The sequence below is a fragment of the Pan troglodytes genome, chromosome 20, assembly GCF_028858775.2.
Source record: "Pan troglodytes isolate AG18354 chromosome 20, NHGRI_mPanTro3-v2.0_pri, whole genome shotgun sequence".
Taxonomy (NCBI): Eukaryota; Metazoa; Chordata; class Mammalia; order Primates; family Hominidae; genus Pan; species Pan troglodytes.
The window spans coordinates 38,361,516-38,378,709 of NC_072418.2; the positions used below are offsets into that span (position 1 = coordinate 38,361,516).

Consider the following 17,194-nt stretch of genomic DNA (forward strand, 5'->3'; position numbering starts at 1 on the left):
TATTTTTTTATTTTTTATTTTTTTAGAGTCTCACTCTGTCACCCAGGCTGGAGTGCAATGGCGCCATCTCAGCTCACTGCAACCTCCGCCTCCCGGGTTCAAGCAATTCTCATGCCCCAGCCTTCTGAGTAGCTGGGATTGCAGGCCTGTGCCACCACGCCCAGCTAATTTTTGTATTTTTAGTAGAGACAGGGTTTCACCATGTTGGCCAGGCTGGTCTGGAACTCCCGACCTCAGGTGATCTACCCACCTTGGCCTCCCAAAGTGCTGGGATTACAGGCATGAGCCACCACGCCCAGCCCTTCAGTTTACATTTATTGAGGTCTTACGTTATTCCAGCTCTTTCAGAATCTGGGGATACAATGGAGAACAACAACCACAAATTCCTGACCTCATGGAGCTCTCAATTAGTAGCTTAAAGAAAAATACTAATCTGATAGTGACAGAAACAGTGAAAAATTGCAAAAGAGAAAAGTGTTTTGGAAGGAGAATGTATCAGTCAGAATAGGCTGGGTTATGCTGTGGTAACAAACATCCCCTAAGTCTTAGCACCTTATAATAACAAAAGTTTACTTTTTATCTGTCACATCTATTGTAGGTTAGTTTCACTTCTCCTCCTTTTCTTTTTTTTTTTTTTTTGATTTAATAAAGTTTTATTTTTCCAAATGTACAGCTGGTTGGACCTATTCATGCATCTTCACCAGCAGCTGAAGCATCTCCACCCTTGGTATTTCTGGTGTAAATTACTTGAGCTCTGTGCTTTGAAACCAGTTTGATAAGTCCTCTACTAAGGAGCTCCTGAAGGGCTGCCCTGGCCAGGGAGCCTCGAATCTTCAGTCTCTCAGAGACCACAGCTGGGGTTATAAGTTTATAGTTGGGAACTTCCTTACAGAGTTTGTCATAGGTAGCTTTGTCAAACAAGACTAAGTTATTGAGCTTGTCCCGAACTTTGCCTTTGGACCACTTCTTCTTTTTGGCCTTGGCCCCGGATTTGTTCACTGGGTCTTTGTCTTTCTTGGCCGACTTTCCAGCGTCCTTCTTCTTCTTGTCGTCCTTGGGCGGCATTGCGAAGCTCGGAGAGTAGCAGCAGACACCGCAGCCTCGCCAAGATGTCGGACAAAAAAAAAAAAGAAAAGAAAAAAAAAAAAAGCTTCTCCTCCTTTTCAATCCAGGCTGGCAGAATGGTCTCCACCTCAAGAATTATGGGCTCTGTGCAGAGGGAAAGAGAATCCTAGAGTATCTTTGCCCAGGCAATTAAGTGCTCTGGCCTAGAAGTGACTGTATTACTTCTGCCCACACTTCATTGGCCAGAGCTAGTTGCAAGGCCCCACCCAACCATAAGGAGGACCAGAAATGGCATTCTGTCCTATGCTTGGAAGGGAGAGAGCCAGGGGGATTCAGGCAGCAGCACTAATGACCATTCTGAAAGCATATGTGTGATGGGAAGACTTCCATGAGGCAATGATGCTTGAAGTATAAGAGCAGTTAACTAAGAGAAGGGGAAAGTAAGAGTTTTCTAGGTTGGAGGGCACAGCATATAGTGAGGAGAGTAATGAGTAGAAACAGCTTATGCAACCAGTTTGATTGGAGTTGGAAGGAGCATGTGTGGTGCAAGGAAAAGGGAAAAGCGAGCAGTCGTCCATCGTGCAGTAAAGAGGTTTTCTTTTTGAGACAGAGTCTCACTCTGTTGACCAGTCTGGAGTGCAATGGTGTGATCTCGGCTCACTGCAACCTCCACCTCCTGGGTTCAAGCAATTCTCCTGCTTCAGCCTCCCAAGTAGCTGGGGTTACAGGCACCCACCACCATGCCTGACTAATTTTTCGTATTTTTAAGAGAGACGGGGTTTCGCCATGTTGGCCAGGCTGGTCTCCAACTCCTGACCTCAGGTGATCCACCGGCCTCAGTCTCCCAAAGTGCTGAGATTACAGGTGTGAGCCACCGCACCCTGCCTGTAAAGAGGTATTAATAGATGCCAATGAACTTCTTATGTCTGAACAAGGAAATGATAAGTATATACAAGTTTTAGGAATTCAGAGAAGTCCATATTATTCTCAGGTCAACAAATTATTTGTACAAGGAATCAGAATTACAGATTCTTTTTTATTTAGTGGTTAGAATTGCTTTCACAGGACATGGCCACAATTTCTGAATCCCCACCTGGGCGTTAATCGGCCAGATGGCCAACAATTTACCTCCTCTTCCTGGGCACACAGGCAGCCATATTTCCCAGCTTGCTTTGCAGTTGAGGAGGGGTCATGTGACTGCGTTCTGGCCAACGAAATGTTCTGGCCAGTGGACAAAACAGATGACACTTCTAGGCCCAGCTCTATCCTTCATACTCAGTTCCATGTTCTCTCTGTTCATTGTGTGGTGACCTTGGAAGCCAGTACTTCAGATGGCAGCCTGCATTCCTGAGTTATCTGAATCAAGTGAAAGAAAGCCACCTGAGCTGAGACTATGAGGTTGAAACCATGCCCCAAAGAGTTAAAGAAATCAGTAACTAACAGAAATTCTTGAGTTTGCAGGATGGCAGATAAGAAACAACTTGCGGAAATGTGAACCACTCCCTCCACTTATGAGATAAAAGAACTGGCTGAAATCAATTGGAAACAATATGGCTAAGTGGAGTCTGTGCAGAACCAGTTTGCTGAAGTCGCAGCCCAAAGTTTCATACTAACCCGTCAAGTTTGCACATGGGACCCCCTAAGGAGGCATGAGAGAGAACTATGCATGCCTGAGGACTTTCCAGACCTCCCCTTGGCTTCCACCAATCACCAGCTAATCCCAGAATCCACCCCCTGAACCTTTCCTGGTAAAATTACTGCCTTAAAGCCAGCATAGGGAGACAGATTTCAGTGGGACTCCTGTCTCCTTAGAAGTTAACCTGCAATATAAAGCTTTTATTTTCTCAAAAACCTCATGCCATAGTATTGGCTTGTTGTGCATCTGGCAGCAAGCCCCTTTTGCTTGATACTAATGTAAGCAGGAAATAAACCTCTGTGTTTTATTCTGGAGTGTATTTATTGCTGCAGTGGAGCCTATCCTATACTGACTAACACAGAGTAACAAATGAGACTCCTTCAATAGCAGTAGGATTTGCCAAGACAATTTTTTTTTTGAAATGGAGACTTGCTCTGTTGCCCAGGGTGGAATGCAGTGGTGCAATCTTGGCTCACTGCAACCTCCACCTCCTGGGTTCAAGTGATTCTCCTGCCTCAGTCTCCCCAGTAGCAGGGATTACAGGCATATGCCACCACACCTGGCCAACTCTTGTATTTTTAGTAGAGGCAGGGTTTAACCATGCTGGCCAGGCTGGTCTCGAACTCCTGACCTCGTGATCTGCCTGCCTCAGCCTCTCAAAGTGCTGGAATTACAGATGTGAGCCACTGTGCCTGGCCTGCCAAGACAATTTTATGATGCAGAAAGTATCTGTGTTCGGGGTTGTCATGTGGAGTTGTACAAGTTGAGCACTGTCCAACATGTCCAGCCAAGGGATGAGGGGAACCCACTCCATGCTCCACTCACCAGGCCTTTATACAATTTGTTCTAAGGTGACAATTTGTTCTAAGGTGACAATTTGTTCTAAGGTGATATCGACAATTTGTTCTAAGGTGACAGCTTTAGAAAGAAAGGGAATATTTTCTCTTTTTCTTTCTCTGGCAGAGTAGAAGAGCCGTATAGCAAGGCTAAGTACTGGAATTGCATTTATAAGCAATTATTTTTTTCCCCAAAAACATAGGCCTAAGAAGTTAAAAAATTACAATAAGAAAAGGAAGAGGGAAGAATAGGATGGTTAAAAATGGAATCTGGGGCGTATTTTGTCTTACGCTGTACTCTGTTGTGCAGGGGAGGGTGGGAGGGCTGGGCCTGACCATGTCTCCTGCTTGGTGAGGAAAGTTTCTCATTGTACAGCTGGCCACACGCAAAGCGGCTGCTACTCCCTGCTGCAACCTGGGGGGGCAACCCACCCTTACCCCTGTAAGGAACCCCACCTTGTCAGAATCACTTTTTTTTTTGAGATGAAGTCTGTCTTTGTTGGCCAGGCTGGAGTACAGTGGTGCAATCTCGGCTCACTGCAACCTCTGTCTCCTGGGTTCAAACAATTCTCATGTCTCAGCCTCCCAAGTGCTGGAATTACAGCCCCGCCACCACGCCTGGCTAATTTTTGTATTTTTCATATAGATGGGTTTTCACAGTGTTGGCAAGGCTGGTCTCGAACTCCTGACCTCAGGAGAATCGCCATTTTAAGTGGACATCAGGTCATGTCTCTCCACTGCTCAAAACCCTCACGTGGCTCCCATTTCATTTCAAATAAAGCCCACAGCTGCTACCCTGGCCTACAGAGTCCCACACACTCTCGGCCCTGGTGACCTCCTTGATGTTCTCTCCACAGTTGCCTTCCTGTCCTAATCAGCTCCGTCCACCAAGTAGACACCCAGCCCCAGAGCCCTTATATATGCTGCCTGTGCCTGCAACTGCTTGGGGTAGGCTGAATAACGCCTCCCGAAGATGTCACTCTAATCCCCAGCACCTGTGAATGTTACCCCTGGGGACCTGCAAGAGGATGTGTAGAGTGTGCCTTACAGGGGTGAGGAAGCTGGGTGCTCCCGTTCCCGTCCCTCGAGGTTAAGGACTGCTCCTGGGGTGTCAACCGCCCAGCTTCTAGCCTGCTCCATGAGTGGCCCAGCAGGCTTCTGGTATGAGTTAGGAAACCCCTGGCACCCACTGGAATCATGCCCATGACTGCTAAAGCTGCAGGGGACTTCCAGGTCTTTTCAGGGATATGGGTGAGTGTATTTGTTGTCTGTTGCTGCAAAGCAGATTGCCAGAAATTTAGTGGCTTAAAACAACGTCTATGATCTCACAGTTTCTGTGGATCAGGAGTCCAGGCACAGCTTAGCTGAGCCCTCCATCTGAGGTCTCAGAAGGCTGCTGTCAGACACAGATCAGGCTGCACTTTCATCTGGAGGCTCGACTGGGGATGAATCTACTTCTGAGTTCATCCGGGTTATTGGCAGAGTTCGTTTCTCTCTGGCTGTGTGACTGAGGGTCCTGGCCTTTTGCTTGCTGTCAACTGGGAGCCTCCCTCAGGTCCTAGAGGCCACTTGCATCTCCTGGAGGCCACCCACAGCTCCCTACCATGTGGACTTCCTCAATGTGGCTGCTTACTTCATCAAGCCAGCAAGGCTCCCTCCCTCTGATCTTCTAAGACAGAGTCTTAGATAACATAAGGCAAGCTAGGGAGTGACAGCTCAACACCTTTATTGTGTGCTATTGGTTAGATGCAAGGTCACAGGTCTGTCCACACTGGAGGGGAGGGGATCATACAAGGCATGGACACCAGGAGGTGGGAAGTCACTGGGGTCACCTTAGGAGCTGCCCTGACAGCCTTGGAGCACTGGGGCACTGACAGCCTCTGCTATGGGTTGTGAGACTTCAGTGCTGTGAAGAACAAACCCCTTGAGTGTGGGACCCATGCTTGACTCTCTCTGTCCCACCTCCAGCTTCCATACAATGGGGGCTTCTATGGGTGCAGGCACTGGGGGGCTCCCTGGGACCTGGGGTGGGCGCTTCAGGTCTCCTTTCACCTTCCAACCACTGGCCCCTTCCCAAGCTCACTGTGTGACCTCAGGCAAGTTGCTTGAAGCTTCTGAGTCTTGATGTTCTCAGCTGCAAAACAAGGTTAACAGTAGCACCAGCCTCTTGGGTGATCGTGGGGACATAGCACTTACGAAGGGTTTGAGTTTTGACCTCACCAGGAAGTCCCCAAATGTTTGCTATGATTATCATTATTATTGTCTACCTCTGGTTCCCAGGGAGGCCTCTTTAGTTCTCAGGGAACGCTCCCTCATTCTGCAGGAATCTTTGAGCATCTGGGCACCACATGAAGCCTTAAGTGTTTTGGCAACAGTGTCTGGTACACGAAGGATGAGCCCTGCCCTATCCTAGGGGCAGAGGTTCTGTTCTGGGAGAGTTTCATCTCTGTCCAGTCAAGGCTTCACTGCACTATTAGGGCAATGAATTTTAATGGCATGAATTATTTTTCACTCTTGCACTCTGCTGAACAGTGTGTGATTTCTGGGAACAGTCAGGCCTGGTGATTCCTGCAGGTCAGCTGAGCCAGGCCTGGCACCTTGTACCAGCAAAAGGGCCTGTCTCCCCTTCCAAGGGCCTGAGGGGCCTCACTCCACCGCAAGAGCCTGGAAAAGTGGCGCGTATCTGGCAGTGCCTCTGACTTGGGGAGTGGTGGCTGGGCCTGAAGTCCTGGGCACAGTGGGGAGGGTGGGCAAGGGACGGGCAGGAAAAGACAGCAGGGCCCAGGGCAGATCTGGGGAGCCTAGAGGTGTCCTGCTCATATCCCCCATCTTGTAGTTGGGGGAATGGGGTGAGTGAGGAGGCTATGAGTTACCACCTTTAGGGAGACACCCCAAGAATGGCCTGGTTCCATCTCTCCCTCCTTCTGAAGAACACAGGGCTTGGGCCAGGCAACCTGGTTTGAACTAGAATCCCCAGCCTCAGTTTCCTCATCTGTTCTATGGAAATTACTAATGAGTTAACAGAGCAGCACCTGACCCAGGGAAGAGCTCGGTCACCCTGGGCTATGGGGCACGGGGGCGGAAGTGACAGAAGGGGCGGCTGTGGCTAAGAGAGAACCGGAGGCCGGGTCCGCTTGTGCACCGGGGGCTCACTTTATTTCACCACCAGCACCTGTGTGCTTCTCCTGCCCGGGGAAGGGTGGATGAACTTGAGCAGCGCCCCCAGCAGGGCCAGGACGGTGACCACGAGCAGCACCAGCTTCAGCCCCTTGAGCACGGAGTCCGCCCTGCCCCGCAGGGCCTTCCTTGCCTCCCGCCACTGGGCATCGTTCTCTCTCCACTGAGCCTCCAGCGTCTCCAGACTGGCGGCGGGTTTGAACTGGGCCACGAGCTCCTGCTGCACGAAGCACTTGTAGACGGCCGGCTGGAAAACCTGCAGCTGCCTGCCGCCGGTGGAGGGGTCCAGAAAGGTGGTGAAGTCCTGGCCGGAGAGCTGGCTCTCCCACGTCAGGGGGGTGTCGTTGGCACGCCAGTTGACGGGCCTGCGAGGAGGACAAGGTCAGGTGCAGGGCCAGGGAGAAAGGAGGGACCGACATCTCCCTGAGGAACAGAAAATAAAGCACCGCCCAGTCCCCCTCCTCGCCACCCCCCACGGAGCACTGTGCAGCCGTCAACAGTGGGGTGGAGGAGGCACAGCTGGGGGCTCCCAGGGCTCCACCAGTTACTGGCCCCACCCCTTACTGGCTCCCCCCTTCCTGGCTCCACCCCTTACTGGCCCCACCCCTTACTGGCTGGGTGACCTGGGCAAATGCCTCCAGCTCTTCGAACTTCCATTTCTTCATGTAAAAATAAGAGTCTAGACCAGGCTTGGTGACTCACACCTGTAATCCCAACACTTTCAGAGGCAAAGGCAAGGAGGATGGCTTGAGCCCAGGAGTTCAGGACCAGCCTGGACAACAAAGCAAGAACCCATGTCTGCAAAAATTTAAAAAATTAGCTGGACGTGGTGACATGTGCCTGTGGTCCTAGCTGCTCAGGAGGCTGAGGTGGGAGGATTACTTGAGCCCAGGAGGTTGAGGCTGCAGTGAGCCAGTCACAGCACTGCACTCCAGCCTGGGTGACAGAGCAAGACCCTGTCCCAAAAAAGAAAACAACAAACCAAAAAAAATGGAGAGTAATGATTGTACCTCATAAGGTTATTTGGAGGAGTTAGCAAGGGCACTCCTGAAATGATTTGTCCACCTGCCTTTGCCTGTCTGGTCTCATCTCCTTCACTCTCCCCTTTACTCACTCTGCCCAGCCACGCTGCTCTCCTAGATGTTCCTCTGACATGCTGGGTGCAGCCTTGGCCCTGGATGTTCCCTCTGTCCCCAGGGCTTCCTCGCCTCCTTTCAGTCTGGGCTGAAATGGCAGCTTCTCAGAGGAGCCTTCCCTGACCCCACCACTTGAAACTTTTAACCTCCCCTATTCCCAGCATCCCTTCCTGCTCCGTCACCATCCAAAATACTATAGGTCGGGCACAGTGGCTCAGGTTTGTAATCCCAGCACTTTGGGAGGCCGATGTGGGAGGATCACTTGAGCCCAGGAGTTTGGGCTCAGCCTGGGCAACAAAGTGAGACCTCATCTCTACAAAACTTAAAAACTTAGCCGAGTGTGGTAGTGCATGTCTGTAGTCCCAGCTACTGTGGAGGCTGAGATGGGAGAATCACCTGAGCCCGGGGAATTAAGGCTGCAGTGAGCTGTGATTGTGCCACTGTACTCCAGCCAGGGTGACAGAGCAAGACCCTGTCTCTAATAATAATAACAATAATAATAATAAAACTATATATTTATGCGCCACAAAGGCAAGAATCTCTGTTGGTTGTGTTCTTCACTGTTTCCCAGGTCCCTAGAATGGAGCTTGGCATATAAATATGCAGTGAACACGTGTTTAGTGGAGAACTGAATCAGGCACCGACACACCCAGCGTGGTGGAAGAACAGAGAGGATACTCCACAGACAATATCATAAAAGCTTGCATTCCCAGCTAGGTACATTGTGGAACTTCTTATTGAATGCTATGGCAGGCACTCTACAGTCTTTAGTCCCCTTAACACATCACAATGACCCCGTGTGGCCGGGGGCTGGCAAGACCTCTGCACTGAGTTAGACAGTGGCCCCCGCAAAATGCATGTCCTTCCCAGAACCTCAGAATGTAACCTTATTTGGAAATTGGATCATTGCAGATATAATCAGTTGAGATGAGAGCATATTGGAATAAGGTGGGCCCTCAATCCCATCTGACCGGTGTCCTTTTAAGAAAAGGAAAAGAGAGACAGGGACACAGACACCCAGGAAGAATGCCAAGCGATGATGGAGGCGGGCATTGGAGAGAAGCAGCCACAAGCCAGAGAAGACCGGGATCTCTGACTGCATCCAGAAGCTAGAAAAAGGAAGGATTCTGCCCAGCTCACTCAGAGGGACTGAGAGGGAGCGTGGTTCTACTGACACCTTGATTTCAGACTTACGGCCTCCAGAAGGGTGAGACAATGGATTTCTGGGGTTTTTTTGTTTTTTTGTTTTTTGAGTCAGAGTTGTCTCGTGATGTTGCCCAGGCTGGAGTGCAGTGGTGTGATCTCGGCTCACTGCAACCTCCGCATCCCGGGTTCAAGTGATTCTCCTGCGTCAGCCTCCTGAGTAGCTGGGATTACAGGCACGTGCCACCATACCTGGCTAATTTTTGTATTTCTAGTAGAGACGGGGTTTCACCATGTTGGCCAGGCTGGTCTCGAACTCCTGACCTCAGGTGATCCACCCACCTCGGCCTCCCAAAGTGCTGGGATTACAGGCATGAGCCACCGCGCCCAGCCTGCATTTCTTATTAAGGGGCAGGTGGACTGGGGGAGAGGAGGGGAATGGGGTATTTTCCAGAGGCTCCTGGCAGGAAGTAAGAAGATGAGTGTGAGTTCTGGGAGGCAGGCCTTGATGGGAAGCCCCGGGGGCACCAGCCTCCCCTCCAGGGTCTCACTGACCTTTCCAGATGAAGCAGGGGCCTGTTGGAACCCCTAAGCTTCCTGGGCTTCCCCCGTCACAGCCCCATCTGTCTGCCTGGGCTTCTCCCATCCCGGCTCGCACCACCCTGGGCTGTGTCCCCCTCGGACTGTTTAAGAGCAGGGCCTGGCACTGTCCTGATGACCACTACGTGGCTGAACTGCAAAGAACGCCCACTCATCCCTCTGCACATATTACCAGGAAGGATCCCCTGACCGGAAGAATCTGGGTAGGGGCCAGAGGCAGGGATTCCATCACCTGTACATGGATCCTAAGGGACAGTCGAGCCACACAAATTCTGTCTTCTCATCGAGCCTGAAGTTGTCAAAAATGACGTAATCCACCCTTAACTGTGTGTTATTGGTGCACTGGACGTGGCAGGCTTCCACCTGCAGCTCAGGCCGCAAGCGGCTAGACCACACCAGCACCTCTCCCAGATAGAGCCAGCAGGGCATGGCTTCCTCCAGAGGCTCCTCAATGTAGCAGTACCCCAGGCGTTTACGCTCGCCCGGCTCCTCACAGCGGTTGCAGTCCTGCCAGGGCTCCCACCGGGTAAAAATGAGCTGTCTGCTGCCCAAATGCAGGGTCTCGTTCAGCAGGGGCCTCTGCCCCAGGTCCTTGTGTGTTATATGCAGGGTGGTGACATCCTGAAAGTCAATTTCATACTGCACCACTTGGCGGCCATTCTTGTTCCAGCAGTGGTAGAGGCCCATCTGGGAGGGCAATGGATCTTTTATAAGAAGGCTGCCCTCGGGCATTATTTCCATATTGGAAATATTGGTGAGGCTGGTGAGCCTGCCCTTCTTGCCTTGTGTGAATAAATAGTACCAGTGCGCCCCCGAGGAGTTGCAATACAGGAGAATATCATTGCCTGAGAGTAGGGCCTGTTGGCACTGCTTACCACTGGGGCAGCTGATGGAAAAGTAGAACCCCAGTGCCGGGGCAGCAAAGTGGAGCAGCAGCCGCAGCATGGGTGGCATAGTGGACTGGGGCTGTGGCAGTGGGCTGGTGCCACCCCAAAAATTGTGAGGTCACCCATGAACTCTGGCCTCAGCCCTGGGCAGTGGGATGAATTGCAGCTACCACATGTGTGTGTGAGGTCACCATCCCCTTTTGTTTTGTGACAAGCTGACAACACTGTTTTTCTTTTTTTTTTTTTTAGACAAGGACTCGCTCTTTTACCCAGGCTGGAAGGCAGTGCTGCAATCACAGCTCACTACAGCCTCAAACTCCTGGAATCAAGTAATCCTCTCACCTCAGCCTCTTGAGTAGCTGGGACTTCAGGTGCATGCTAACCATGCCCAGCTAGTTTAAATTTTTTTCTGTAGAGACGGGGGTCTTGTTATGTTGCCCAAGCTGGTCTCGAACTCCTGGCTTCAAGCCATCCTCCCACCTTGGCCTCCCAAAGTGTTGGGATTACAGGCGTGAGCCACTGTACCCGCTGACCATATTTAATTTCTATTCCAAGCCCTCCATTTTGCTGGGAAAGGAGCAAACTTAATTTGTCTATTCAGAGTTTTCTCTACTACCTGCCCCTCTTCCTTTCCCAGGGGTGAGACTACATTCCCAGGGATGAAATAAGAGCATGAAGGTGTCACATGTGAACACTCAACACATATTTCCTGAACTCTTGCTATGTTCTGGGCACACTTCTTAGCACTGGGGATAAAGCAGTAAACAAATCCTCTCGGGCTGGGCTCGGTGGCTCAAGCCTGTAATCCCAGCACTTTTGGGAGGCTGAGGCGGGCGGATCACCTGAGGTCAGGAGTTCAAGACCAGCCTGGCCAACGTGGTGAAACCCCGTCTCTACTAAATAGCTGGGTGTGGTGGCGGGCATCTGTAATCCCAGCTACTCAGGAGGCTGAGGCAGGAGAATCACTTGAACCTGGGAGACGGAGGTTGCAGTGAGCCGAGATCGCACGACTGCACTCCAGCCTGGGTGACAAGCGTGAAACTCCATCTCAAAAAAAATAATAAAAATTTTAAAAAATTTATCTCTGGTTACTGTTCTGACCTCCTGCACCTTTCCCCCTACTCCCTACCTTCCAACCACGCTGGCCTCCCGCTGTTCCCTGAATCTGTCAGGCAGGCAGAGGGGCTCTTGCCCCAGAACCATTGCACGTGCTGGTCCCCCGTCTCTTCCCTCAGCCATCTGCATGACTCAATACATCTTCAACAGATATTTTTCTCAGTTGCTCCCTTTCCTTCCATCCCCTTTTCTAAACACCTTCTCAGGCGGTGGCTCACACCTGTAATGCCAGCACTTGCCAGCACTTTGGGTGGCCAAGATGGGAGAATCACTTGAGGTCAGGAATTCGAGGCCAGCCTGGCCAACACGGTGAAACCCCATCTCTACTAAAAATACAAAAAATTAGCCAGGCATGGTGTCGGGCACCTGTAATCCCAGCTACTCAGGTGGCCGAGGCAGAAGAATAGCTTGAACCCAGGAGGCAGAGGTTGCAGTGAGTGCAGATTGCGCCACTGCACTCCAGTCTGGGTGACAGAGACCCTGCCTCAAAAATAAAATAAAATAAAATAAATAAATTAAACGATCTTCCAAACTTTTCCCAACATAGAAAAAGATGGAAGATTTCTATGAGACTTGCATCACCTTATCTCAAAACCTTATAAGGACATTACAACAAAGAAAAACCTCAGGTCAATCTCTTTTGTAAACATAGACACACTATCCCAAAGAAAATATTGCAAATTGATTCCAGTGATTTTCTTTACACAAGGATAAATATAAAGACCAAATTGGGTTATTTCAGGACGGCAAATTTGGGCTATATTTGCACATCAATTAATGTAATTCACCACATTAACAGAATAAAGGAGAAAAACCATATTATTATCTCAGTAGATACAGAGAATGCATCTGATAAAACTCAACATTCATTTATGGCTCAAAACTTTTGGCAAACTAGGAACAAAAGGAAATTTTCTAAGAAGATAAAGTGTTTCTATTAAAAACCTAGGACAGGCCGGGCACAGTGGCTCACACCTGTAATCCCAGCACTTTGGAAGGCCGAGGCGGGTGGATCACCTGAAGTCAGGAGTTCGAGACCAGTTAGGGTAACATGGCGAAACCCCATCTCTACTAAAAATACAAAAATTAGCCGGGTGTGATGGTGGGTGCCTGTAGTCCCAGCTACTTGGGAGGCTGAGGCAGGAGAATCATTTGAACCCAGGAGGCGAAGGTTGCAGTGAACTGAGATTGCGCCATTGCACTCCAGCCTGGGCAACAGAGTGAGACCCTGTCTCAAAAAAAAACAAAAAACAAACAAACAAACAAAAACACCTAGGGCTAAATTATACTTCATAGTAAAATACTAAGAATAACACAAGTATTTCTGCCATCAACTTTTCCATTCACCATTTTACTGGAGGTAAGATACAAGCAAAAAATTAGATATAAGGTCATATATTAAATATGATTTATATACCAGCAACAAAGAATTAAAAGATGAAACTTAAAAGATTACTATAGGATAGTATGAAAAAATTAAATACCTAGGAATAAATATAATAAAAGATACGTGAGTCCTCTACATTAATAACTTCACATTATTGGGAGAAATTAAAGAAAGACTAAACAATGGAAGTATTTGCCACATTCACGGATTGGAAGACTAAATATTGAATATATATTGATTTACCCCAAATTTATCTTTAGATTCAATAAAGTCCCAATTAAAAAAAAATAAGAGTTTTGGGGTGGAAACTACAAACTGATTCCAAAATTTGTATATAATGGGCCAAGAATAACCAAGACAATCTTGAAGAACAAAGTTGGGAAACACTACCACATATTGTGACTTATTGAAAGGTATAAAAAGACACTGTGGGCTGGGTGCAGTGGCTTGTGCCTGTAATCTCAGCACTTGGGAGGCCAAGGAGGGCAGATCACTTGAGGTCAGGGGTTCAAAACCAGCCTGGCCAACCCCTTCTCTACTAAAAATATAAGAATTAGCCGGGCATGGTTGCGGGTGCCTGCAATCCCAGCTACTTGGGAGGCTGAGGCAGGAGAATCGCTTGAATTTGGGAGATGGAGGTTGCAGTAAGCTGAGATTGCGCCATTGCACTTCAGCCTGGGCAACAGAGGGAGACTCCATCTCAAAAATAAATAAATAAATAAATAAAAGGAAAAAAAAAAGAAAATCAAGACACTGTGGCACTGGGACAAGGATGGATAGATAAATTGTATCCAGGGTCCAATCAGGAGACGGAAACATCAGTGTCTACATTGTCATGAGCCCATGGGCCTGAGTAGCTTGGTCTCTAGATTCTACATTTGGCCTCCCCCTGAATATCAGAAGCCTGTGCAGACAAGAACTAGGTCATTGCTGTGTCCCTAACATCACCTGCCCAGGGCACACTCAGAGGAAACACCAGGGAATTCTTCCTGCATGCGCATCTCAGCAAGCCAGTGAGGAGACCTTTTCCTTAGCAGAACCAACATGAAGGCTTATGGGCTGGGAGACGGAGCCCAGTTTTCTGTTGGAAGGTAACCCATGAGCCCAGGTGAACACAGAAAACAAAGCCTGGGTGAGGGTCAAGGGCAGGGCTACGGCCCTGGTCCTGTCACCTGTAGATGGAGGCCAAGGGGCAGGTGAGCCACCTGTTGTTCGTCCACTTGCCGGGCTGTTAAAAATCAAAGATGAGGTATGGCTGGTGAATTTCCTTGACGGGGTTGCAGGGTACGTGGCAGGCTTCCACCTGCAGTTCGGGCCGCATGCGGCTGAATTGCATCTTCTCATCTCTCAGATACAGCCGGCAGGGCATGGGTTTTTCCACGGGCTCCTCAATGTAGCAGTACCCCAGGCGTCTGCACTCACCCAGTTCCCCACAGCGGTTACAGTCCTGCCGGGGGTCCCAGTGGGTAAAGATGAGTACCTTGCCATCCAGGATCAGGGTCTCATTCTGCAGGGACTTTTGTCCAGGCTCTTGTGCATAACATGAAGGGTGGTGACAACCTGGAAGTCGATCTCGTATTGTACCATGAGGGTATCATCATTGCCCTGGCAGCGATAGAGGCCGGTCTGGGAGGGCTGAGGGTTGGTCAGTTGAAGGCTACCCCCAGGCAGTTTCCTTCTGTCAGGCATTGAATTAAGCAGAGAAGGATCTTCCCCAAGAATGGAAGAGAAGTACCAGAGTGCCATGGGATGGTCACACTTCAGGACAGCATCACTGCCTGAGAGTAGGGCTCGCTGGCAGAGGTCCTTGTAGGCACAGCTGATTAACATCTAGGCCCACAGAGTGGGGCAAGAAAGGCTAAGCAGCCACAGGGTGTCCAGCATAGTGGACCAAGGCTGTAGAAGGAGGCTAGGAACTCCCTGGCCATTGTGAAGTCACTCACAAAACTCGAGGATCAGCCTCGGCAATGGAATGACTCTTGATCCACTGTGCTTCCAGGAGTACAATTCAGTTCGTGTCATCAAATGGCTTGTCATAGGTTGTAGGGTCGAAGGTCAAATATCCACATGAGCTAGGCAGGAAACAAAATGGGTGAGCTTAAATCAGAACAAATGAACTACAAAGGCAATTGGGTATTGGCCCTCCACATACCCAATATATAATGATGGAATGGGACAAAATGACTTTATGACCATCAGAAAGTGGAAGAAGAGGCAGGGCCCAGTGGCTCACACCTGTAATCCCAGCACACTTTGGGAGGCTGAGGCGGGTGGATCACCTGAGGCCAGGAGTTCAAGACCAGCCTGACCAACATGGTGAAACCCCGTCTAACCCCGTCTCTATTAAAAATACAAAAATTAGCCAGGTGTGGTGGTGCATGCCTGTATTCCCAGCTGCTTGAGAGGCTGAGGCAGGAGAATCTCTTGAACCCGGGAGGCAGAGGTTGCAGTGAGCTGAGATCACACCACTGTACTCCAGCCTGGACAACAGAGAAAGACTCTGTCTCAAAAAAAAAAAAAAGAGAAAGAAGAAAGAAAGAGAGAGAGAGAGAAGAGAAAAGAAAGAGAGAGAGAGAAAGGGAAGACACACAGAAATCACTGCTCTGTACCACTTCTGCAATCCAGTGGGAAAACATTACAAGGATGGGAAAGATTCCTTAACTAGCACCGAAGCAGCTCCTTGGTGTGTGTGGGGAGGGTAGGGGGATTCCCAAATCATTGTTCTCTGTGGGTCATGTCTCACTCTCCAGGGAAATATCTCCTTTTCTCATATTCTCCTTGGCTACATCTGAAGATGTGCCCTCCTTGAGACATCAGCAGTTTACTCAGCCTGCTTTCTATCTCCCACAGTTTGGGACCTACGGTTCTTATAAGCCTCCAGTCAACTAAATATGTAAACAAACAAACAAACAAACAAACAAAAACACACACATAGCCGTAGGTCTGTTCGAGATGTTCTCAGGCTGGGCATGGTGGCTCACGCCTGTAATCTCAGCACTTTGGGAGGCCAAGGTGGGAGGATTGCTTGAAGCCAGGAGTTCGAGACCAGCCTGGGCAACATGGTGAAACCCTGTCTCTCCTAAAAATACAAAAATTACCCAGGTGTGGTGGTGGGCTCCTGTAATCCCAGCTACATAGCAGGCTGAGGCAGGAGAATTGCTTGAACCTGGGAGATGGAGGTTGCAGTGAGCCAAGATCACACCACTGCACTCCAGCCTGGGCAACAGCACAAGACTCTGTCTAAAAAAAAAAAAAAAAAAAAAAAAAGATGTTCTTATCCTCTCTCTCTTTCTGTCTCTTTCTCATTTCAGGTACCTTAAACTCTATCAGCCATCCTTGGCGAGCTATATCTCTTAACTCTCTTTCATGGAGACATTTGTCCACCTGAAAGCGTTTTCTGGTAGTATCTTAATTCATTCAGAGAATTTTTAAACAATGGGTAATAATTATTTACCTAGGCTTATACTTTTGATTTTATCCTTGTCAAAAGCTGAATTCTAATTGGACTTTATCTCTCAAAGCCCTTCTCAATTTTTAGCTAACTTTGGCCAACTTATACTGCTAACATCTTATATTCCAGCAGCTTCCTTGAAAGCTACAAGTCCATTAAATAAATTATCTGCCTTCCAGAGTATCTCAGGCAACAGCCTCCATCCTTCTGGTTTCAAATAAGTGTCTTAGTCCCAGAGGTATCTAAGCCAATGCTGTCTTTTTATTTTTGATTACCTCAGCACCCTACTCCTGATACTATTTTGGTATCAATCTAGATAAGTTATTTGCTACTATAATAAACTTCCAGCCAGGTGTGGTGACTCACGCCTGTAATCCCAGCACTTTGGGAGGCTAAGGAGGGCAGATCACCTGAGGTCAGTAGTTTGAGACCAACCTAGCCAACCCTGTCTCTACTAAAAATACAAAAAATGACAAAACCCTGTCTTTACTAAAAATACACAAATTAGCCAGGTGTGGTGGCATGCACCTGAAGTCCCAGCTACTTGGGAGGCTGAGGCAGGAAGATCACTTGAACCCGGGAGGTGGAGGTTGCAGCGCGCTGAGATCATGCCACTGCACTCCAGCCTGGGTGACAGAGCAAGACTCCATCTAAAAAAAAAAAAAAAAAAAAATTTCCCCCCAAATCTCAACCACATAAAACAAGAAAGGTTTACTTTTTACTCATTGTGCATTGGTATTGGAATCACTCAGGAATCCAG

General features: G+C 49.0%; 2 protein-coding genes across 2 annotated transcripts; both read right to left on the reverse strand.

The window, feature by feature from the left end:
• Nucleotides 1–624: 624 nt before the first annotated feature.
• LOC744737 (small ribosomal subunit protein eS25-like) lies at nt 625–1,141 on the reverse strand. The gene has a single exon (XM_054673296.2). The coding sequence runs from the start codon at nt 1,063–1,065 to the stop codon at nt 688–690; it is 378 nt and encodes a 125-aa protein (XP_054529271.1). The 5' UTR covers nt 1,066–1,141; the 3' UTR covers nt 625–687.
• Nucleotides 1,142–6,593: 5,452 nt separating this feature from the next.
• Nucleotides 6,594–11,381, reverse strand: FAM187B (family with sequence similarity 187 member B). The gene is made up of 2 exons (XM_524220.6): nt 9,826–11,381; nt 6,594–7,079 (listed from the first exon to the last, which is right to left on the reverse strand). Exons 1-2 carry the CDS (start codon nt 10,545–10,547, stop codon nt 6,692–6,694), a joined length of 1,110 nt encoding a protein of 369 aa, XP_524220.4. The 5' UTR covers nt 10,548–11,381; the 3' UTR covers nt 6,594–6,691.
• Between the last annotated feature and the right edge of the window lie 5,813 nt (nt 11,382–17,194).

What these genes read in the sequence shown, in the direction of transcription:
- FAM187B (XM_524220.6), bottom strand. Translation starts at nt 10,547, where the DNA reads ATGCCACCCATGCTGCGGCTGCTGCTCCACTTTGCTGCCCCGGCACTG. An exon ending in CCCTTAGGATCCATGTACAG is followed by an intron (nt 7,080 to 9,825) that starts GTGATGGAATCC and finishes TCCTCCTCGCAG; the next exon opens with GCCCGTCAACTGGCGTGCCA.
- LOC744737 (XM_054673296.2), bottom strand. Translation starts at nt 1,065, where the DNA reads ATGCCGCCCAAGGACGACAAGAAGAAGAAGGACGCTGGAAAGTCGGCC.